General features: G+C 35.5%; 2 protein-coding genes across 2 annotated transcripts in view; both read right to left on the bottom strand.

The window, feature by feature from the left end:
• Positions 1 to 12,950, bottom strand: part of LOC149803002 (uncharacterized) — a 75,140-nt gene extending 62,190 nt beyond the window's left edge. The window contains exons 1-2 of the mRNA XM_089953864.1: positions 12,605 to 12,950; positions 7,483 to 7,623 (exon numbers count right to left, since the gene is read on the bottom strand). Coding sequence (XP_089809990.1) covers positions 7,483 to 7,623; positions 12,605 to 12,950 — 487 coding nt within the window. The remainder of the gene's footprint in view (positions 1 to 7,482; positions 7,624 to 12,604) is intronic.
• Positions 12,951 to 15,474: 2,524 nt separating this feature from the next.
• Positions 15,475 to 25,048, bottom strand: part of LOC149803003 (uncharacterized) — a 33,830-nt gene continuing 24,256 nt past the window's right edge. Inside the window, exons 4-6 of the mRNA XM_089953866.1 lie at positions 21,458 to 21,598; positions 18,955 to 19,092; positions 15,475 to 15,533 (exon numbers count right to left, since the gene is read on the bottom strand). Of these exons, the coding sequence (XP_089809992.1) occupies positions 15,475 to 15,533; positions 18,955 to 19,092; positions 21,458 to 21,598 (338 nt within the window). The remainder of the gene's footprint in view (positions 15,534 to 18,954; positions 19,093 to 21,457; positions 21,599 to 25,048) is intronic.

A 25,048-nucleotide genomic window follows, 5' to 3' on the forward strand; every position in this document is an offset into this window, starting at 1 on the left:
CTGTAAGAATACAAGCTGCACTTTATTTATTGACAATGTGGACTTGTATCATTGCCTATTAATTACCAATAAATAATATCGAAAACTAATACATGTTTAGGTCATCGTAATCATTTTGCCAACATTAAATACCATATCGGCTTCAAAGAAGTATGCTCTAAACACAGATAAGCTTGCACAGAGACATTATCCTCCCTCCCTCTCTCTTGTTCACTAATAACAACAAAAATCTTTTTGAGTACTTTAATTTTTATTTGTAATTAGATTCTTGAGTCGAGGGCAGAATGAGACAGAACATACATGTTTATTTTACATTTTTGTACCGTTAGGTTGTCGAACAGTGTGTGTTCCATAGAACTTGTTCAGGTATGATCCATTTCTTTATCGTACAAAGTCAGTACCTCAAAATGATAATTATTTGTTTTACATATAATTTTTTTATACATTGAAATTAATTATAATTTTTACTTGTACGAAATATTGTATGAAATACGGTACAATAGGTGTCCACAAGCTAACTCTAGTCAGTCTCTACAACTTAACAAATATGGAATAAGTAGGATAATACAGTAGTCCCCCTCTTAGAAGGCCAACCCTACTGCAGCAGGGAAATGGCCTTATACTAAGGGTGGCCTTTCTAGAGGGGGATGACAAATGTGAATAGTAAATACATATGAAGAAAGTCACAAGTACATTTAATTTTAAAACATTTAATATTTTCATTAAAATACCACATGCATGTTGTGAAATACATGAAAAACAAACTGTTTCATCATTTTCAAAAGAATGTTATGAATAACCATTGATATAGTTTTAAAACTGTCTTTATAATCATGTTACAGATCACATCATCTATCATTCTGTTGGTAACAGTCTAAAAAACAAACCAGTCTCGTCACAATTAAAAATATCATTGCTGTCATATCCCATGCTTATATCATTTAGTCTTTTGTTCCAATCTTCGACAACTTCATTATTAACATCAGCTGATTCTCCATTAAAGACAGAATACTTAATATTGTGTCGCACTTGAAATCTGTGCAACCATCCGTTACTTGTCATCATATCCAAATTCAACTGACAAAATTGTTGCTTTTTCTAGTCATTCAAATCACATCTCTTGGCTCAAACAATCTTCCTTTCTCCGTCCATTTCACCTTCCCACTTCTGCAGAACTGTTTCCTTATCTTTCATGATATTGTTTATCTGAGTCTTTCCGACGTTAGTTTTCTGCAAGGATCCTCGACCCCCACCCCCCGAACCTCTCGGTCAGTTGAATTACTTTCAATTTCTCTTCTAAAATGATAATTTTTGTTTTCCTCGATGAAATGTTGATCTTTTTGCAGTAAGTTATTCATGCTGCCAACTACAATACTGATAAAACAATGTTTTTTATTTATCTAAACAAACTGCCGTGCATTTTTAAAGGAAGTGATCTTGTTACGTGATTCGTTAGTCGCAGTCTGGTACCCTATTGTTTTTATAAATTTCTTTACATTAAGTGAGGGAAGCCAAAACGGCTTCAATATGTACCATTTAACATCATGCAGATTTGACCTCGCGGCTGTTAGGATTTGTAATTTTGAAAATTGTTGTCAGAAGTATTAGCCACTAATTATCAAAGTGAACATCTTACTAAGGGAAGCCATAAAGACTATCAAACCATTTTCCTGCTGACTTGTGTATTGTACATCGATGCTGTCACTTCTCAGCTGTTACAACTGTTCAATAATTGTAATCTTAACAATTATCGAAGTGACTAAACCGGACATACTATGACAACACAGCAGTAAGGCTAATTGGATTACATGTACTTACCCTTTTGTATGGATTAAAATTTGAGTCTATCTCGGCTTTATGGAATAAATGTGGCTTCTCGTGAGGCGTAAATGATATAATATTATCCTTAGTGGTATATATACTTTAGTCAACACTTCTTTTAGTAACGAAAACTTGACATCGGGAAAAAGAAATCGGATTACTTAACACACGTTATGAATAAAATAATGGTTCTGGATACATATCAAAATAAAATGCGGCCACTTGTGAGGGGTAAATTTTATATTACTGCACTAATATGCTGGCTGCTGGTCGCGTTAGCTGGGTGGCCTTTTCGTGAGGGGTGCTTTTGAACACAAACTCGTCGGTGCCAACGGATTCTGGCCATAAGGAGTGGGTGGCCGCTGGTCGGGGGGGGGGGGCGTTCAAGAGGGGGACTACTGTACTACACAATATGATAACAATTATCAAAATACACAGCTAACTGTGCAGTAAGCAAAGAGAATTAAGTAAGAAAAAAACTGTATAAATTATAATTAATAAAATTCCCCTTTGTGGTCATCCTTTTAATACAAATGAAAAAAGTCAGGCATTTTCATCCACACTACGTGTATGTATACGCTTTTGCTTAGCACCCCCCTTCTTCAAACACAGTCAACTTCTTCCTGTTTTGAATCAAACAAGAGTTTCTGTACTAACATCGATGCCATATTTGCAAGTTAAAGTTTATGTTTTCAAGCCACAGATGTGATTCTTGACAGTGTTTGATAATATCAATTCCATAACCTTTGAACCTACATCTCTGTCAACAAATGTGCAAAAGAGTTCCTCCTTTTAATTTGCTCAATTATTTTATACAAAAATTAAAACTAGTCATTGCAAACATTGGATGCAGATGACACAGTTCTGACTGCAATGGACTGTTTTAGAAACCAGAAAAGGACATAGGGTCTCATATCACTGCAAACAAGTTATCTATCAGTCATACATGTACAATGAAAAGCAATGAAAGGATACTTGTCTCCATTAATTCATGTCCTATTTAAGAATCAATGCAGATATTCCAAACTACCGTATAAACGAAAAAAATAATTATTAATTTTAGTGTACGAAAAATTATATGTAAAATAAATAATTATCATTTTGTGGTAATGACCGTGTACGAAAAATAAAGGGATCATACCCAGACAAGGCCTGCAGAACACACGACACTCGATAACCTAACGTACAAAACTTATGTACAAATCCGGTCCCATTCTGCTCTCAAATCAAAAATCTGGTTGTTGTTATGAGAGAGAAAGAGAGAGAAAATACTCTTTATTGTTCAGTTACCTGTCAGTTGTTATTCCTTATGTAAAAACTACAAGGGCACTATTATATTCCATTGGCAATTAAAACCTGAATAAATAAATCATTTTGTTTGTTATTATGAGATCCATTGTCACTGTGCCACATGGCTATGCAGACGTAATATACATGCTAATTAAATATGCTTGACCTTTAGCTTGGTCTTTTCCAGTAAATACTGGATTGAAGACCAGATTCACCTCTGCAGATCCAATTAAGGAGGTTCTACGTAGGGAAATGAGGCTACCCATGGGGTATTGAAAATATGTACGACAAGCCAGTTAGCTCAAAAATAATATTAATTTACTGATACTTGTTCTGAAGCCAGTTGAAAGAAAAAAATTGGCAGATGAATTTGAGAGAGAGAGAGAGAGAACAACAAAGCAACGTGTATAAAATATATTTTTGTATTATAAACACAACATGTTATTTTCAAGGATATAATTTGTGATCCAACTTTGGACGAATGCACAAAACAAATGCAAAAACATGATGCAATGAAACATTCATAATTTTCAAGAGTTTTACAAGTCTTCCAGCTCAAAACCCTCAAACCATTCACATTCACTAGAAAGACTTTCCAATGGAGCTGCATTGTCACTCCTTATGTAGTGGTCCTCTCTACCATTTATTACATTTGAAAGGCCAGTAACTTTGAAGCTACTGATTATCATGTCCTGTTTCTTCTTTAATTCTTCACTGGCTTCAAAAATCCAGTTTTTGGAAGCCTGGTCCTTCATGTACGTTGACCATTTTTTCCGCAGCAGTCCCTTGAAAGGCTTATTTAGACATACATCCAGTGGCTGTAGTTTACTTGTACATCCACCAGGGATTACTGCCATTGTTGTTCTGGATTTTTTCATGTAGTTTTTTTTTACTCCATCAGTCAAACGGCCACGGAATGAATCCAACACTAGGAGAGAAGGTGCGCACTTCGTGTGTACTTTCCAAACTTCATCAATATAATCCAACATTAGGTGTTTATCCATCCATGCTTTTTGTTGAACTTTCACTACAACTCCCTTTGGGATTTTTAGATTTTTTAAGGGTTTTTTTCCCCGAAAGATTATCATGGGTGACAACAAGTCACCTGATGCCAGGCATGTCAATACACAAGTTAAATGGCACTTGTCACTGCCGGTACCTCTAATATACACCTCTCTCATTCTGACTTTATCAATTATCTTCCCTGGAACCAAGTCAAAATACACTGGCGTTTCGTCCATATTTCCAATTAAATGTTCATCAAATTCCTCATCCTCCTGAAGCCTTCTTATATATCTTGTAAAGCAGTCTATTTTTTCCTCTAGGTCTCGAGGTACTTTTTGAGATACTGAAGTTCTACACCTCAGTGCAAGTCCATTTCACTTGAAAAATCCATCAACCCATACTCTTCAGCCTTGAAACTTTAGATTTCCCTCCTAAATAACTGCAGTAGCATATTTTCGTAAGATCTCAATTGTTACAGGCATGTGATGGTCCCCCAAACAGAGTAACCAGGATAAAATTTCCTGCTCCTTCTCATGCGAATACGTCAAGGGTTGGATGGCACCTGGGGTAGATCCTTTCTTTGTCCTTTGAATATTTTTCGAAAAATTCATTTTTATCCAGCTTGATAAAGTACTTGGTGTAAGGTGGTACTTTGCAGCTATGGGCCTAATTCCACATAGTTTTGCCTCATCAACAATTCTTATTTTATCGTTAATGTCCCATTTCTTATACTTTCCTCTTACTGGTGACTTTGCAGTACCAGGAAACTGACTTATATCCCTCATATCATTGCTGTAGTCCAGCTCAGGAAATTTTTCAGAAACAATGGGCACTTTTAAATAGTATCTTTTGGTATGATGGCATTATCTGCTGCATCAATATTTGATTTGTGCAGTTCAGCATCATCTTTTACATTGGTGATCTCGGTAACTGAAGTAACAGACAGGTGATGGACTTCACCGTTGTCTCTTCTGGGCCATCCAGGTCCAATTTGCTGCATTTTGCTTGGTAGTTCAGTGCATTTAGGTGGTGGTGGGATAAAAGTCTCTCCCTTTGGAAGGGGTTTGAAGAAACTTAATAATGAAGATATGCCCAAGCACGAACAGACCAAGATCTTTGAAGATATTAACTATACATATATATGGAAACTCACGGAGTCAATGACTTTTGCATTTATAATTAAAACTAACTGGGTTTGATAGTTTTCACTGCATTACTATATTGAGACAATAAGATTAATTGCCCAATGGTCTGCAGTCTTCGCGTCTTCCTGTACTGAGATATTATTTTTACTGGATAAATAAACTCAAATGGCTTCTGAACTTGTATAGCAGTATATATTGTAATGACAACAACAGAATAAATACATCAATCATTATATTTTCTCGCCAATACAAAAGACGAAGAAGGGCAATAAAATGAATGTGAATAGATTTTCAGTTCACAAAACAGTTGCCCTTTCCGAATAAGCTGAGCAAAGGGCTTTCTACCCACTTATAATTGGTGAATGTCTTTAGTTTTTTTCTTCTTTTTCATTATTAGATGCCTCAGTTACACATTTATTCGAAGATAACAGATAATTCGGTTTTGTGTTTCATTAAGGAAACAAATATTTATATTTCTCATACGCTATTATACCAATATATACTCGGCAAAGAATAAATTGGTCGTTTTGCGTATCTAAGTGATACATCAGCATTTTTTTCTAACGCCATTTGAAACATGATGCAAATAAAAACAAAAATATGTAGTGAAATACAATAATAAAAGAAAGAAATTATCAATGACCTACATGCATGATTATGAACAACGATTGTTATATTGCGTGAATCTCTCGTTTCACTATTTGATGCCTCAGTTAAGGACATGCCCAAAGTTAGTCACTACTCATAACTTGCTTAGCAAAACAATATCCTGGTCATTTGATGTACCTAAATTGAACTTTGGTATATTTTTTAATCCGTTTGAAATGGGAATCTGTCTTCAATTTTAAGAAAATGAAATAAAATTAATAGATAACTAAACATGCAACTAAAACAATGATTTTTATCTCTTATTCTTAGCTGTAAAATTTAAAGGGCCATACATTTTTTATCACTTTGGCAAAAGTAAATCTTCACACTAGATCGTTTTATGTACAAAAAATAATAGGATGACCAAAAAAATATTAAATTTTGTGTATGAAAAAATATGATAGAATTAATTATTATTTTATGGCTTGATGGTTTTTGAAAAATTAAAGGGTACAAAAAATAACATGAAATACGGTACATTTCGCAAAGTGAAATAAATTTGCCACCAAAGATTAGCTCAAGCACTTGACTTTGCTTATCCCAAGTTTGAATTACTATCATAAATACAAGGAATGCAGATCACTTCCCAAACTACCACATGACATGGCCACGATAGGCACCCACTTAGTATGCAAGTGCAATGCTCTGAATGAATTGCATTCTCGTTGGCCAGTTAAAAATGACAAGCTGCACCTGTTTATTTCCTTGATGCATATCATTTTTTAAATCAAGTAGGAGGAACAAACTGGAAGGTATGGGAATTCTATAGGTTGTTTGTTGTTGGCTAAGGTACATAGATTTTACTCATAGCAGCTATAATACAATTTGTGTTATTAGGTGTGTACACATTACTTGCTCTTTCTCATCCTCCCCCAACACCAATGGCACACATATGTAAACTTGAAACCCCTCTCTCCTCTGTGTATATATACTAAATGAACAGCCCCTTTAGTGTTCACATTCTCATCAAAACAGTTCAAGTCCCAAATGGTTTGCAAAATATATAAAATTAAAAAAATATGTTTAAGAAATTTCATTTTATGTGTAAAGTAGTTTCTGTTCTATCATGCTAACAAGGTTCCATCCATGATACATAAAGCAAACAAATATGTAATTTATTGGGTTTTTAAAAAAAAAAGATTTGTAATATCCAGATGATCCAATAAAAATTAGGCATGCACATTTTCAAGCTTATGTTGAGTGCTTTTTGTGCAATCCTGTTAATATAATAATAATAATATAATAATAATAGCAATAATAATGAGGACTTTGTATAGCACCAAATCTTGAGAAGCTCTAAGTGCTTCACAACATTAGACAACACCTATAACATAAAAAAAACATATAATGATATTATTAAAAAAATAAACATGATGAAATTAGAAACATAAAAAACATGCTGGTCTCTGGCTGTATGGATGAATGCATGAACAAATCCATATTAAGATTATGTCAAAACAAATGTGGCAGCATAATAATAACAAAATTTAAAAGAACAACTTCAGTATAGTCAAATCAAATGAGATGATCATCTGAACAGGTTTCTACAAAATCTCTAATGCTATTAACATACCTGCTGAACAGTAAGAGTTACGATAACCTGGGTTACATAGTTGATTTGGACATGTTCCATCCGTTTTGGAACAAGCTGCTCCTAGCAGACATTGACCACATGTGAATCTGCAGTCGCTTCCCCATGTCCCAGGCAAACATTCTAAAATATCAAAGAAAATCTTTAACTGTACTCTGTTTCAAAATCAGACCAGATAACTAAGAATACATTACAAAAACTCACCATTAAAATTAGTCCTGTAAATGACATGGAAAATCTCAGTGGGGTTAAACTCACAATTCCATGTCCTGTAAATATCTGGATTTGAAAGTTGTTATTTTTCCCACAAATGATATGCCAGAAAACTTCCAGCAAAGATTAAACAATGACTATACAACATATTTTCTGGAAACCATGAATTCAGTGAATTTTTGGATATTTTTAACCTTATGGGTCCATAAGAATAAAATGTGGTTCAACAACATTTTATATTAGTACTGCATGATGTTGGCTTTCTCATCTTACATTTCCCCCCATAAAACAAATCTTATTTCAAGTAGCCCATGGGTATGCCATGCTGCATGTTTGACCAGTATTCTATGGAATTACCAAGTGTGAGATTAATCAATGACAGCCATTGTATCACAGATTTGTAATCCAAGCATAGCAGGTTTGATACCAACCCAGCTAGGCTAGACCAGGTCAGATGCTTCCATATGTCCTTGGAAAAGGCACTTACCTACTATTTCTTTTAAGCGTGACATACCCAATATTGTGTTAAAAATGCTGCTCAATCCAACCAACAACAAAATTCCATATGATTCAACTACTGTATATTGATGCATCCAGTCAAATAAATCAATAATACATTGACTGAGAAAAAAAAGAAAGAAAATTCACAACTCAAAAAATTTGGCAACTAAAATTACAACTACTGATTGTGCAGTCTTGTATATAAACAACGCCTCTTGTGAGACTTTGCTTGCATCATTTAGATCCGATAAACTATGTGCTGTGAAAAGAGCCAAATGTAGCTGTATTGCGACAGTAATGGTGGTGAAACATGTTTCGATCAGGAAAGAAGTCAGTATTTGGTTGAGAAAGCAAAGCCTAGAGAAATAATTGACAGCCTTAGAGGTAAGTTCTGTTATTTTTTTCAGCAAGCTAATCAAAAAGTGTTGAAGGACTAGTAAAATTCCTTGTATTCAATCATTATGAACGTTGTTGTCATAGACACTCGTTTCTGTCAGTCAAAAGCCATTAAAACAACACATACTTACCTTCATCCAATTAACTCGAGATGACTAACACACACATAATTTTACTGAGGGACAGATTTTGTGCAAGTTACCTTCCGTTAATTGACTGAAGGGACTGGAATTAATGCTTTTGTGTAACGGAGTCTCCGTTGGAGATTTAAACTCAAACATGTAATCAATCCAAGCCCAGTTCCAATAGATAATTCCAATGTTTTGGAATACAGCTTCAGAAAATATAACTATTTAATGATTATCAGAGGAAAATTCTGATTGATGACACTTTAAACATGGAATGGAAGAAGTGCAGAGCATAATAACATTGGCATTACTGTTGCATGAAGTATCTTGTGTGGCACTTTAAATGCACTAGTTTCATGGATTCAGTTGCATTTTGTTTAATTACTGTGACAGTTTAAAAGAAATCTCGGAACTATTGTAATAAATGGCAAAATATGGAAAAGAAGTTAAAGCTATATAACAAATATTAGAAAATGATCTTGAAACCAACAAGTTGGTGAGTAATGGATCATTGTTCACCCAATCTTCCAGTTATTTCTGCATAGAAATGATAATATCCATACCTAATTAAATGTAACTTTGGGTAATCTAAGTCAAAATGCGTTGGTTTTTTTCCACTGATGTTTCAGATTCTTAATAGGTAACAGTTATTATTTTCATTGGTGGTGGTGGTCATAACCATGCAAGTATTTCTTAACAATGTGGTCAGTTGAAACTTGTATACAAGCAGATGATTATTACAACTTTTACTTAGTAACCAGCGATCTCATTTTCTCCACAAAATTTAAGCACAGTGATACCTTAGTAGCAGGCTGAATTAAATATTGTCGACTTTGTGTTAGATTTTGTCTATGTGTATGTCAAGTTGCTAAACATTTGGACAATACACCAAATTTTTGGGTATGTTTATTACCTGCAAAATATACATAGCATTTAACATAATTACTGCTTCACACTACATGCATATTTTTTATTTACTTGAACAATTTTTATGAAGAATGCACTAGTGGTCATCTTTTCATTCACGTGTGTTAGTTTCTGCATCAATCTCATGTTGGCTCTGGATAATACTTTGCTATTTTTTCAAATCTTTCTCTTGTCATGATTTCTGGTATTCCTGTGATCCCAAAATATACAGATGTCATCCAGGCAATGGAATATTTGGGTATCTGCATAATACTCTTGACAATGTACACACACACACACACTATTGAGCTTAAAAGTACTTTATCCCCCACCCCCATCAATGCCAACATGGGCAAGGCACTTCATTACAATGACCTGGTGCTCAGTCACTAAATAACTAAATACTTTCTGCACTCAGCAGTGAAAAATGAAGAAATGGTTTTATCTTAGATTCCTGTAAATATTTATTGGCCAGTAGAGTGTGCTTCCCTTTGACAGAGTATTTTTTAAAGTTTCAAAATATAGCTGCTCCTTCTATCATAGCCTAGATGCAATTTTATTGCTTTTTTCAGACAGAAATCCAATAAAGTGTCAGTATTGTTATATCAAGCAACATTGTGGTGGACCAATTGGTGACTATGCTACAAGGTTACTGAGGAAAAAACTGGCTACAACACTAGCAACCATTACAGAGCACTGGCTGAAAAAGACAATAATAAAGTAGAATTTAAACATTGTATGTCATGGTTTTGCACTATACACCTAGACATGTTAAATACTCTTTACACAGCCCTAACAACTTTTATAAGCACCAATTATCACTCAAATGTGCCAGATTTGACTCTTCAGCCAGAAATGCACATACTTAACAAAGCCTAATGTTGCAAAGAAATTTCCATTTAACATGCCAACTGTTAACTTGGTCTGACAGCCAGATTTAGGTTTGTATTTTATATTGAAACACTTTGGCTACCTGTAACATGGCAATAGACCCATGACTAACATAAACAAGATGGCTCAACTTGAGCTGGTCTGCAAGAGACAGTCCTACAGAAATGCACATTAGATTTAAAACTATAATCTTGAATACAATGTTTACCAAAGTAACACAAGTGCAATTTATAAACTTTAATTACAGTTACATATACAAACATATCAGGTTTTTCATCATTTTCTGGAATAAGGGTCCACACAGCACAGGATAATTTGACAAAGTAACTTCTTTTGAGATATGCAAGCTGTAAAGACCTTATTAAAATCTTGGCTAAAACCATTTTCTTTGTTAAAATGTTCAAGTTCAATTTTCATGGCCAATTCCTAATTATTATATATATAATTAGCACCATTTCTTTGCAACATATTCTAAATGCTTTGCTATAATTTTCATTTGTTACCAGGTTTAATTGGTTTTGAGTTTGTGTGTTCCATTAGAGAAAATAAGCACAATTATACTATTTCTATCACCTGACATGTTGAAGCCAGGTAAACAACAGCAGTTCCCATGTCAATAGCATGATCATGACGTTATTTATGATCATTAATTTAGAAATCCTAGGCTGCTAATTCAGTGCAATTATAGCATGAAAGAAAAACTGTTTTGTAAGAACAACTGAGAACAGCTCAGATTGACACACCTAACTTTCTTTATGAACTTTTGCATGTAATTCAAAAATATGAAAACAAGTCTCAGGTTAATTTTGAAAAAATATGACTATCAACAGTTTTGATCCATCCAAAGAAATAAATGACAAATTTTCATGTCCAGAAGTTAATGCACAGAAATGTTCCCACACAAAAGTGATTTTTAAAATTCACCAGCTGGAACATGTATACAGTCGACTCCGGTTAACTGCACAGCCTCGGACCCGTCACGAGAATGTGCAGTTAACCGGAGTGTGCAGTTAACCGAAGTACGGTACAGTACAGCTTTAAATCAGCATGGCACGAATATAGGTGAAGAATAACGTAAAAAGATGATTAGAATCCACTCTTTCAATGTTTACTTAAATGAAACAAGAGTCTACAATGAACAGCACTATCATCATATTGTTGAATCAAAAACAACGAAATTTACTATTTCCGAAAGAAATCAGCAATTGATGTCTGCACACAAGTTTTACTACTAAGTTGGTGAATTGCCGACTCCATTTTGTAACACAGTTCAAACAGCTCACATTCTCTCTGTTCCATGATTCTAGCGTAAATTCTGGAGTGACTGTATAGCGACTTTAGATGAAACCTGGTCATCTACTGCGTCGTCGTCATCACTTCTTTCGTCATTTTCTTCTTATTTTGTCTCTTTAACTCATTCGGCCCCAGAGGTTTTTGTCGTTTTTGCCTGAAATGTGCGTAGGAACGAGATTTGGGGTGCTATTTCTGAATACATCGTAATACAGCGGTTTTCAATGGATTATCCATGAGAATAATGCCTAGTTGTATTAGAAACATCAATTTCCATTGGTTATTTTGCTTGCGCATGAGCAGAAGGGTAAAAGTTGGAGTTCTTTTTTTTTTTTTTTTTTTTTTGCTTAATAGACCCATCATTTTCGTATGGAGACCGCAATTTATTCCAAATGCCCACCTTATCCTAGTTTTTGCAAAGGTTCACCTGTCTGTGTGCAGTTAAGACCGGTATGCCTTAGATCTGAGGCCAAAAGGTCTAAAATCCGGACACAAAATCGCATTCCGATCTCGAGCGAATTTTGGGTGAAAAAAAAACAGGTCCAAAAAATGAGCTTTTTCTAACTGTATTTTGTAGTGCAGCTAGAACTTCCAGATTATTTGATATCATTTTAGAGCTATATCTGTCTGCTATTTTTTAATACCATCCACGTTGGTCTATCTTAAATGGCCTTGATGCTGCAGGGCTTTGAAGTAGGGTACAGCCTCATCACGCCTACAGACGGGATCGGGGCCGAATCGGTTAAGAGCTGCAACGATGGTTGAGTCATCGATTTCACCTTCCATCTGAAGACCGTCATCTATTGCAACATATTGTTCGAATTCTTCTACATTCATGCCGTGTGGTGTTTCGAATGGGGTTTCGCCGATATAGGTGGGATCATCAAGTGACTCGTCATCAGAAGGCACCGAAAAACTGGCCTTCCTATAGCAGTTTGCTACGGTTGGCTGTGTTACATTGCTCCAGGCATTTCTAATCATATGAAGTGCATCTAAAACTGTCAGCTTCCTTGTCTGGTTGGACGCTTTTTCTTCGGGAGATGATCCATCAATGTCTGACAGCAGTTTTCGAATGACAAGCGATCTATAGAAGGGCTTGAAATTCGCAACAATTCCTTGATCCATTGGTTGAATAAGTGAAGTTGTGTTAAAAGGAAGGAAAACAATCTTAACATTTGACAGTTTGATGCTGTCGCCATGAGCTGCACAATTGTCGCACAGCATAATGATGCTTCTCTTTTGCAAATGCATTTGATTGTCAACGCGCTTCAACCATCTCTTCCAAATTTATGTCGTCATCCAGGCGTTTTTGTTTGCCTTGTACTGTACTGGCAGCTGTTTCAAATTCTTAAAACATCGAGGGGATTTGCTTTTGCCAATCGCCAAGGCATCCAATTTTTTGCTACCATCCATATTGCATGCAAAGAAAATTGTCAAACGATCTTTGGCAATCTTACATCCGGGTGCTTCTGCTCCTTTGAAAAACAAAGTCGCATCAGGTAACCCCCGACAGTACAACCCAGTTTCATCGGCATTGAAGATGTCTTTTGGTTGGTAGTCTTTAAGGATTTCGGGTAGAACATAAATTACCCATCGTTCAGCTCCAAAGTCATCTGCATCCTGTTTTTCGCCGTATTGTCGTTTAAATTGAATTCCGTTGCGCATTTTCCATCTTTCCAACCATCCATTTGTTGGTTTGAAATCATGCAAACCCGAACCATTTGCCAATTGATTAGCTTTTTCAAGCAACAGTGATCCACTTATCGGAATCTGTCGACTGCGAGCTTGAGCGAACCATTGTAACAGCGCTTCTTCAACATCTTCGAACTTGCCACTTTGTTTGCGCTTCTGAGAAGGATTGCTGTTATTTTGCCAGTCTTCAATGATCTTCTCCATGTTCTTGAGGATTCGCGAAATCACACTGTGACTAACACTGAACTCAAGTGCAACAGAGGCCTGACTTCTGTTGTTCTCAACGCATTTTATGACCTCAAACCTTTGAGCTAACGTCAGGGATTTACACTTGCGACTAGCCATTTTAGACTGTAAAAAAAACCGCTCATAAATTCAAGGTTGAACTTCCAATGATTACCCCCTAGTTCAAATCGCAGTTTAAGGCAATGTTTCCCATGCTGTACTATGATTGTTCCCACGCTATTGCTCCCTGGTTGGCGGGGATATACATGTATCTACCATATCTACCACCTATGGCGTCCTTTACATGTCAATCATTTACAAAGTCGCATTTACCGGCTTAATTGTCGGCTTATTTGAAGCGCTACAGCAGTGGACTGGCAATAACTGACCCTGACTATACATTGTGCAGTTAACCGGAGTAAAATTGTATTGAATAATGTGCCACGGGCAGAAAATTTATCGTGCAATTATCCGGAGTATGCATTTAAGCGAAGTGCAGTTATCCGAAGTTTGTTCCCATTGAAAAGCATTGGGGAAAAACTGGACCGGCATGACTACGTGCAGTTATCCGGAGTGTGCAGTTAACCGATGTGCAGTTAAGTGGAGTCGACTGTATGTATGCTGTCACTTTAAGCAGATAGCTTTTAGGTTCTTTTCTACATGAGGCTGTATTTTAAAAAATGTTTGAAAATTAAATTACAATTACAATTATTTTTTTAAAAATCTCTGAGTAATCATACCAGAATATATTGAAGATTTTTTTATATTTTATAATATAATCTGGAAATCTCTCATTTGTAATGTTATAAAACAATCCCCAATTTCATTTAATCATTTATAAAATATCTTTACTGTTACTTGTATGTATGTGTATGTATGTATATATATATACCAAAAAAAATTCAATTGGTGGGTGATTTTATTGTTCAATAAATTCTGTGAGTGGGTCCTTAAAGGCCTTAATCACATCTAAGGGTGGCTACCCAATTTCAAAACTGTCTTCCCCCAGCCCCATGTGTTTTAATGACACAGCCCTCAGTCACCATACAGGTAAATTGATAAATTATTTGATCCAAAGTATAAAATCAAAACATTTCTATTTATGCTTTTAATAGCACTGAATCAGCAACATTCATGTTATAAATAAGGTGTTATTATTGTGCCTTTGTTATGTGAATGACTGCCCTTATTTACCTGGCTTCAGCAAACAAGGTTATAAAAATAGTATAACTGAGCTAATTTTCTCTATTTGGCTCACACATGAGCAGAAGGGTAAAAGTTGGAATTCTTTTTTTTTTTTTTTTGCTTAACAGACCCAATATTTTCGTATCGAGACCACTCTTTATTCCAAATGCCCATCTTATCCTACTTTTTGCAAATGTTCATCTGTCTGTTTGCAGTTCATACTGGTTTGCCTTAGATCTGAGACCAAAAAGTCTAAAATCCGGACACAATATCGGATTCAGACCATGGGCGAATTTTGGGTAGAAAAAAAAATTGGGTCCAAAAATGAGGTTCTTTCCTCTGTATTTTGTAGTGCAACTAGAAATTCCAGATTATTTGGTATCATTGTAGAGCTACATCTGTCTACCTTTCTATAATACCACCCACTTTAGTGTATCATACATGACCTAGATGCTACAGAGGTCAGCAATAGGCTACTACCTCCTGCCACTTAAACTCGTCACCAGGGGTTAATGTGTTAATAAATACTGAAAGGGATTACCCATTATCAAATTTCTATCATTAAAAATGGCACAAAAAATTCCTCTCGGTTTCTGACAGTAACATCTAAAATAAATTATAAAATAATTTTGTAAAAATAATTAAAATTTCATGTAGCCGTTCCAACCTTTCCATTAAATAAACCTCCAAAAGACTAAACTATTCTGTCTCATCATCATTTCTGGCATAATAAGAGTTATTATTCCAGGTGAGGATAAGGGGCTGTCCATTTAGCACATATGCAAAATGTAGTCATTTCTACCTCTTCCCCAGTGCATATGTAAACTTTTGATAGGTACCCCGCCTTCAAACACTGTCAATTTGTTTGCATTTAGAATAAAAAGAGAGTTTCTTTAGTAATACAGTCTCCATATTTGCATGGGCAAGTCGGTGTTTTCAAGCAACAGATGCGATCATTCACTGCGTTTGATAATCTCACGAATTCCATAAATTCTTGAGTTAAATTTTTCTTCGTTCATTATTTTTAGAAATATTAAAACTGTACATTGCAAATATTGGATACAGATGACACAGTTTTGACTGCCATGCATCACCCGTTCTGGAAACCAGAAAATGACACAGGGACTAATCTAGATGCTTACAGTTTACTTATCAGTTACATATGTACCATAAAATCTACAAGGGAGGACACATCTATCCCCATTTGCATGACTTGTATGGCCATGATCACAACTGCTTGATATGTAAGTGCATTATGCTGAATGGTTGACTGCTCTCTCATTGGCCAATTGAAAATGATAAATGATGTACTGCACCTATTTATAACTTCTTTCCTTGATGTTTTTCATTTTTAAAATTGGTAAGGGGTTACAAACAAATTGGAAAGTGTAAAAATAGTGTAGGTTGTTTGTTGTTGGCTATAGCAAATAGGTCTTATTGTAGCTTTAATAAAGTTTTTGTCATTAGATGTGCATGTATTACTTGGTCTTATCCCCACCCCCACGCACAAATATTCAAACTTAAACTTACCTCGCTTAGTGTTTATATGCAAAATGGACAGTCCGTAACAAAACAAAGTATAATCCAAAGCCAATATAAGATTCATGCTGAAAAATATATGTGTGAACAAAAAAGACCCGTACTGCATTCATTAAGTAAATTATTAAAGTGAGAAAAAGAAATAGGATTGGAATGTAAAGCAGCAATTATGTTACATGCTATGTATATTTTGGAGATGAACATACCAAAAAATTGGTGTACTGTCCGAAAGTTTAACAACCTAACATACACATAGACAAAACCTAAACATAAAGTCAACAATTTATAATGCAACCTGCTACAATGGTATCATTGTGCTTAAATTATGAGGAAACTGTGAGATGGCAGGATACGAAGCATAAAGATTTATAAATCATTACTTGTTTACAAGCCACAACTGACCAAGTTGTTACTAAATACTTGCATGGTAATGACCACCACCTATGACAATAAGAGCTGGAAGATTGGGTGAACAATGATCTCTTATGACACCAACTCATTGGTTTCAAGATAATTTTCTTATTTTTGTTCTATAACTTGAACTTCCTTTCCAGATATTGCCGCCTATTAAGATAGTTCCAATATTTCCTTTCAACTGTCACAGTAATTAAACAAAATTAATGAAACTGAATCCAACTCATTCAATTAAAGTGTCACATATGATACTTCATACAATGGTAATGCCAGTGTTATTATTCTCTCCACTGATTCCATTTCAAATTAAAAGCATCATCAATCAGATTTTTCCTCTGATAACCATTAAATGGTCAAATTTTGTCAAGCTATTTTCCAAAACATTGGAATTATCTATTGGAACTGGACGTGGAATGATTACATGTTGGATTTAAATCTCCTTTGCACAAATGCATTAGTTTCTTTCAGCAAAACAAAAGAAGAAGACAAAAACAAGAAAACTGGTAAACAATCCTTACTCCTTCAACCAATTAACACAAGGAAACTAATGCATAATCAGTAGCCTCACCGATTCTGTGTCTATCGTCTTGAGAACTGGATGAAGACATGTACGTGTTGTTTTAATGGTTTCTGACTGAGACAAACAAGTGTCTATTACAACAGTTTTCGTAATAATTGAATAAACAGAATATCACTGGTAGTTTACCACTTTCTGATTACCTGGCTGAAAAAAAAACAACAGAACTTACCTCCATGGTATCAGTTCTTTCTCTAGGCTGTGCTTTCTCAACCAAATACTGACTTCCTCCAGTTGAAAACATGTCTCACCACCATTACTGTCACAATCCACCTATATTTGGTTCTTTTAACAAAACTCATTGTATCAGATCTGAATTATGCAACCCAAGTCTCATAAGACAAAAATTAATGTGGGCGCAAACAAATTTCTTTCATTTTGTAGCAAGATTTATTAAAAAATCAGCTAATTTTCCTTATGGGTAAAAAAATAAAGACATATTTTAATTTTGTTTATGTTTAGTAAAAGTACAAATGCAGCATCACAAGGTAGGCTTTCCCCAACCTATTTATAGCTGACCAATGACGTTTTATAACTGTATTGTCTAATCCAAGTTACCCTTTACTGGCAATAGTACTCTTCAGTGAAATACATCGCACATACTATAAAATATCAATTTGATGATGGGATATCTAAAGTGGAAGTTTTTTATTATGCTTAGACTGACCTCCAAAGCCAGTTATTTAAACCTAATACAAGTGATTTTATTGAATAAACAACTAGGGACTTAAGCAATCTTGAAACGAAACTACAATGGCAAATATGTTTTCAAAAGTGCCATCCATGGGTCAAATGTATGTTTTAATGGAACAGCCCTAACCAAATCAAAGCAAAAGAAGAATGTATTCAAATAATGGGAACTAACCAAGGCATTCATTAGTCCGGGACTGTGTCTTTGCTAAAGACCTCCAGTAACTAATTGATGGGAATTTTCAGTCTGAACTGCAGACTAGAACCAGGAAAGGAGCCTTTAATATATTACTGTACTTAAATATATTCATCAAATTTCACAGAGATATCTATTAAAGTTATAAAGTTATGCTCTGGAAAATAAAATATGACAGATGGACAGAGCAAATTTATATATTTCATGCAAACTTTGCTATGTTTATTTAAAAAAAACTCAATCCAACTGACTTAATTTATCCCATCCACTTAATCTGTGCCCCTAGATCATATGCAAAGTTTCATTAAAGAAATATTCAAAATTGTGTCTGTAACTGCATTTATTTAGTATTGCATCTTTTGACACCCCCAGTATCACATGAGGTGGAAAACTAAAAACAGAACATTTCCATCCAGATCGTATCATGTAGGAATTATTCCATCCAGTTTCATGACCTTTTCTCTCATAACAATACATTTTTAAAAAGCTCAAGGAATTTAATATTTCTTTTTAAATTTATTTGCCAAAATGCATTCCCACAAATTTAACACTTCAGTAAATTCAGCCTGTAAAGATTAGCATGCTATTTATGACTTTTTAAATGTTCATACCATCCTTACACCATGTTCCCATAAATCCAGCTGCACAAGAACCAGGACAAAAACCAGTTTCATGGTTACATGGATTGCTGTACTGACATCGTCCACATTTCAGAAGGCATAAACTTCCATAATATCCAGTGGGACAAGCTGTAAAAAAGAAAAATTTATCAATCACAACACATTATTTAAATGACAGGCAGTGTGTATCAGATAACAATAAAGTGATCTTTCTCAGCAACAGTTAACAGCCCTATCCTCTTAGAACGTCAATTACGTAAATGATTTTCAATGCATGAGGATCATAAAGTATTACATATCTTCAGTTTAAAGTGCATCTTTATTCTTATTCTTGACACCAAATAAAGGACAGAATCTTATATAACTATGAGGCAAAATTCAAGGTATTAATCTGATATATTAATAAAATGGGTTTTTCATTTGATTGTATTATCTTAGCTACAAACTTGTGCACCCAAAATCCTTTTTTACCTCTGACCTTAAAATCAATGAGCAGATGCCTTCATAACGGTTAACTTGTTCATGGTAAAGCAATTAAGCACAATGTCGGATAAACATTTTATTAACATGTCAGTGTTCATAAGCTGATTGAAGTAGAAATATGCAACAACCCCTGTCTTCGCTAAAGGTCAATTCGGTCCTGTTTACAAACCTCTTCACAGAAGAGGGGATATGCAGGTAGTTTGAACTGCACCATTTCCATTCAGAGCCAATTAAATATTCTAAGATGTAAATAATGAAAACTCTATGTCAGTACCACCATTCATTCAGCCTAGCATAGATTAAGATGATGTCAGCAGAGAATACACTATTATGCCTAGCACATAGCCCACTTCATCTGGGCTCAGCCTAGAATACACTCAAATGCTGGGTTCAGCCTAGCACAGTTTTACTTCAGCTGGGATCAGCCCAGAACACACTTCAATGCTGGATCAGCCTAGCATAAATTTCTCACTGAGCTGGGATCAGTCCAGAATACGCTGTCAGGATAAGATCAGCCTAGCACAGATTGGGAATCGTCATCATCTTACAGTGTCCATTTAGATTCTAGCCCATGAGTAGTCCCCACAGAGAGAACCAAATATTTTATTTAAGTACTGATATTGTTGTATTTATCTATTTTGACTTGTACTGAACATTGGTAATAGTGAATAGAGACTTGTTGAACTGAGAGAGAGAGAGAATGCAAATACTCATGCAACATTTATTTTCTTAAAATAATGTATAAAACCGTTTATTGTACAAATCTGTATTATGTTGTGCATAAAATGAAAATTACATAACTTTCATTTATGCACAACTTCATGATCTTGACTTATTTAGGTACATAATGCCAGTTTTATAAGGGGCTTATTCATGATAATGACCATTAACAGAGATACTGGTAGTGTGGCAGGCTGATGTCATGTAGAATTATAATTGTCTAGTAATAAGCTAACACTTGTATAAGAGTGATGTACATGTGCCCTAAAATTGGGAGGCAGACAAAGACTCGTGCAAGAAACTATTAGCCTATTAACTTGCAGTCTAAGCTGGGTTTGTGAGAGGATCAAATGTGGCATGCATAAGCAGAACCCTTCCTATTGGTTAGCATTTGGCAGCTAATTCAATGAGCCAACCAAAGTAGATGGTCTATCACATGATCATGTAGAGTACATTGTGATCAGTTTGCTCTCTGGCTTTCAAAGGTACAGACAATGAGTTTGGAGTCTCACAGCATTCAACTGCATCTTATAGATTTGTCCTGCCGCCCCCCCCCCCCCCCACCAACACTGCCCATCAGTGCCTCTATGGCTGGGTGCCCTCAAGTTGTCATTGCTTTCATTTCAATACTTTCACATGGGGCTGCCATGGAATAGGGTGTATTTTCTCCATCAGATACTCACATGCTACACTAAAACATAAAAGCCATACCTATTTAATAGTTCTTGATAACTTTTAAATAGGAAAAAAAATCAAATAATTTTTTAATGCTGGAATCAGCCATGCAAAGATTTACTTAAGATGGGATCAGTCCAGAATACATACTTATCCTGGAATCAGTCTAGCACATAGCCTACTTAATTGGGGATCAGCCCAGAATACATTCAAATGCTGGGACTAGCCTAGCATAGTCTACTTAAGCTGGGATCAGTCCAGAATACACTTCAATGTTGGCACCGCTTCAATTCGACCTGGGACGAGTTGACAATACATTAAAATGTTGGGATCAGGCTTGCACAGATCGGGAATCCATATAGTCTTGTAGTGTCCATTTAGATTCTAAGCTGTGAGTAGCCCCCAGAGAGTGAGCCAAATATTTGCAGATTTTAAATAAAACATTAGCCCACAACATGAATGAAAAATTTACATATGAAGGTTTTTCTCCTTATTTAACCTCAATGGAAACAACAAACTTTAGCTGCCATGCAGAAACCACTTTATTTAAAAATGGACAGATGGATAGACTGAATGATGGACCCTGTTTATACTCTTCCAATCTTGTTTCCATTACTTGTATTACAAAGTGCTGTAAGATAGCCAGGTGCACAACGTGAATCTGGACAAGATCCATTTATTCTGCTACACACAGCATTGTTCTCACAGCGTCCACAGTTACCAGTACAATTGTCTCCATAAGATCCATCAGCACAAGCTGAAAAATAATTAAGCAAGATTAAAAAGACAAAGAGAAAAGCAAACAAAAAGCACCTGGTCTCTACTAGATACACCACTCCCCGATAACTCACGCCCTGATAACTCGAGAACCTGCTTATAATGCGGTGTCAGGCGTGGATCCCATTTTTTAAACCCGAAAATGCCCCAAAAATTTATCCCTATTTGTTGAACCTGAAGAAAATCGCGATCAAAATTGGTAACGGAAACTTTGATGTATCTCTCGTTTTATTGTTGAAAACGGTAGATAGGACCTGGAAATTTTAATAAACACTATCAATTATCAAATTTAAAAATAGCTCATAAATTTTTTTACATTTTCTTTCCAATCGACATTCCTAGTACACCGCAATTAACGATATATAAGGAAATTTTAATAAATGAAAATGTCACTTACGCCAAGCGGAGTCAGTACTTTGATAAATAAATACAAATTAAATAATTTTTTTATCAACTGAAATTTGTGTTCTAGTTCCATCTTTTAGTTCCTTTTAAGTGTAATCATCATAAATGCAATGTATCCTCTTGTAATTAAACGTAAAATGCGTCAATCTACCGTAACAACAATGTCCGCTAGCATTTCTCTGAGAACCTAACTAAGTGCCATCCGTGTTTTGATAACTGACTTGCGGAAGTATCTGTTGTATTGTTGCACTGAATTAAAAGCTGGCCTCCTTTGTATTATCACGTTAATTATGTCTTTTGAATAATAAAAAAGGAGGTGGAATAAAAGAAAAGTTAAAAGGTACAAAAATCAGACAAACTTAAAATCTAGCGGCCTCGGTCGTATGTCGGGTAAACTCACTTCATTTCATCAGTCAAACACTGTAATAAACATCATTGTGTATGTAACACAGTCTACCTTAAAGTAACCGACTCTTTCATAACTGTGATCAAAGATAACAAGGCAGCCAAGCGAAATGAATATATCATAAAATATAGAACTTGATTTCACAGATACGGACCATTGTGGGCAAGCGAGTTTCAGAGATTCTTGAACTGGCATTAAAAGATATCCTCAGCAATGATAAGAAATTTCACTATTACTTCCACTGAAATCATGACATTAATATTGTACTAATTAAACAATAACAAAATGAGTTTATATGTAGACGTGTCACAAAAAAAATGTCGCGTGTTTTTGAAAAAAAGGAATCTTATTTGGTGGTGTATCTGCAGTTAGTCTAGTTCCCAAATTATGGACTACCAATTTGGCAAGATACTATTAAAAACCACTATGGGCACCAGACTCATCAAGAAAACAAAAAGCAGTGACGTAATATACAGATTTTTCACGTACACGTGATGGTTGTTCAAACCAGTTGGAATGATCTTTCATATGTTGGATATTTTGAAGAAAAGAATGTTATTTAAACAGAATAATGAACAACTTCATTAGGAAAAGTGCATTATTATCAACGTGATTGTAAAATGAGGATTCAGTCATTAAACAGCCCAGTTCCCTAACAACGCTCCCCCCCACTACGGTTTTATCGATGTCAAAACGATTTTTTTCAATTTTTGGAGGTCCCTCAGTAACTCACGCCTCGCTTATAGTGCAGTCTGTGTTTGTGGACCCCGATGTGCGCGAGTTATCGAGGGAGAGGTGTACATAGAAATATTGTCAACTACCATAGCCAATTCTTGCATTTTAAGATTTTCACAAATGTTGAAAAATATCAAGGATTACTCAGTACATGATTAAGAAAATGGGACTAAATGTTTCCTTTGCAATACCCAATTAGGTTGTACAAAGATCAATAACTGAAAAATGTTGTTGTTGTAGTAGGGTTTAACGCCATTTTTCAGCACACGATAGGCTATACATGGCGGCCAGTATTAATGGTGGAGGAAGAACCCGGGAAAACCCCAGAAAGAACCACCGACCCACGAGAAGCTACTGGCAAGCTTTCTCACATACCCACATTAGCCGAATCCGAGACTCGAACCTACGCAGACAGAGGTGAGATGGCAGTGATCCGTAACGGAGAGCGCTTTAGACCACTGAAAAATGCAAATGCAGTATAGAATAATAATAATAATAATAATGTGGACTTTGTATAGCACCAAATCTTTAGAAGCTCTAAGCGCTTTACAACATTAGACAACACCAATAAGATAAAAAACATATAACGATATGATTACAAACACAAACACCATGAAATTAGAAAACATAAAAAAACCATACTGAGAATATTTAAGGTAGGAAACGTTATTAAGTCTTTAAGTTTGTTGTTGCAGTCGAAATAAGTGAGTTTTGAGAGCACTCCTGAATGTGACCACTGTGTCTTTGTGTCTAAGTTCAGTGGGCAATTCATTCCACATTGCTGGGTGCTGGTATGCAAAAGAACGCTGTCCATATGACTTTGTTTTCATAGTGGGAATAATGAGTTTACAATTATCAGAAGAGGAGCGTAAGTATCTTGCTAGTGTGTACACATGGGTGAGGTCGCATAGGTATGTTGGACTAGAGTCCATCAGTGAAACATAGCACAGAGAACAAATTTTGTGTTTGATTCTGGATCGAATGGATAGCCAGTATAGGGTACAGAGCAGTGGGGAGGTCATGGTACCCTAAGTATGATCCAAGCAGCTGTGTTTGAACTTTTTGAAGTTTCTGGAGCAGATATTGAGATGAACCAGACAGAATTGAGTTATAATAGTCCGGTCTTGAAAGTACTAATGAACACACAAGTGTTTTAATGGCATCAGTTGAAAGATATTTGTGAATTGAGCTGATGCGTCTCAGCTCAAGATATGCAGCCTTGCATATGTTCATGACATGCTGGTGCAATGTGAGAGTACTGTCCAGAGTGACACCTAGGTTTTGTACTGATCGTATGAATTTAATATTGGTGCTGCTGATATTTATTGTTTGAGGTAAAGGATGTGAATGAGAAAGTCTTTGTGTTGTAATCAGAATGGCATCAGTTTTATCATCATTCATTTGCAGCTTGTTACATGTCATCCATGATTTCACATCAGAAATGCACCTCTCTACACCTTGGATGGTAGCATCAACTTCAGTTGGGTGGCTAGATTTGTATATTTGGGTGTCATCAGCGTACAATTGGTGAGACACTGGATGATATCTATGACACTTGAGAGTGGCTGAGTGTACAGAATGAAGAGAACAAGTACAACAACAGACCCCTGTGGAACATCACAACATAGATCAACTGGGCTGGAGTGTATTCCATTTGCAGACACAATTTGTGTCCTGTTGACCAAGTAGGACTTGAACCACAGTAAGGCTGTTTCATGAATGCCAAATACATGCTGGAGATGGTCAAGTAATATATCATGGTCTATTGTGTCAAATGCTGCAGACAAATCAAGGAGGGTGAGGACTGTAATCTTTCCGCTATCCAACGCAGAGAGAATGTCATTAACTACTTTTAGAAGAATAGCTTCAGTACTGTGGCAAGGG

Source organism: Sinohyriopsis cumingii, chromosome 3 (genome assembly GCF_028554795.1).
Source record: "Sinohyriopsis cumingii isolate HCF-2022 chromosome 3, ASM2855479v2, whole genome shotgun sequence".
Lineage (NCBI taxonomy): Eukaryota > Metazoa > Mollusca > Bivalvia > Unionida > Unionidae > Sinohyriopsis > Sinohyriopsis cumingii.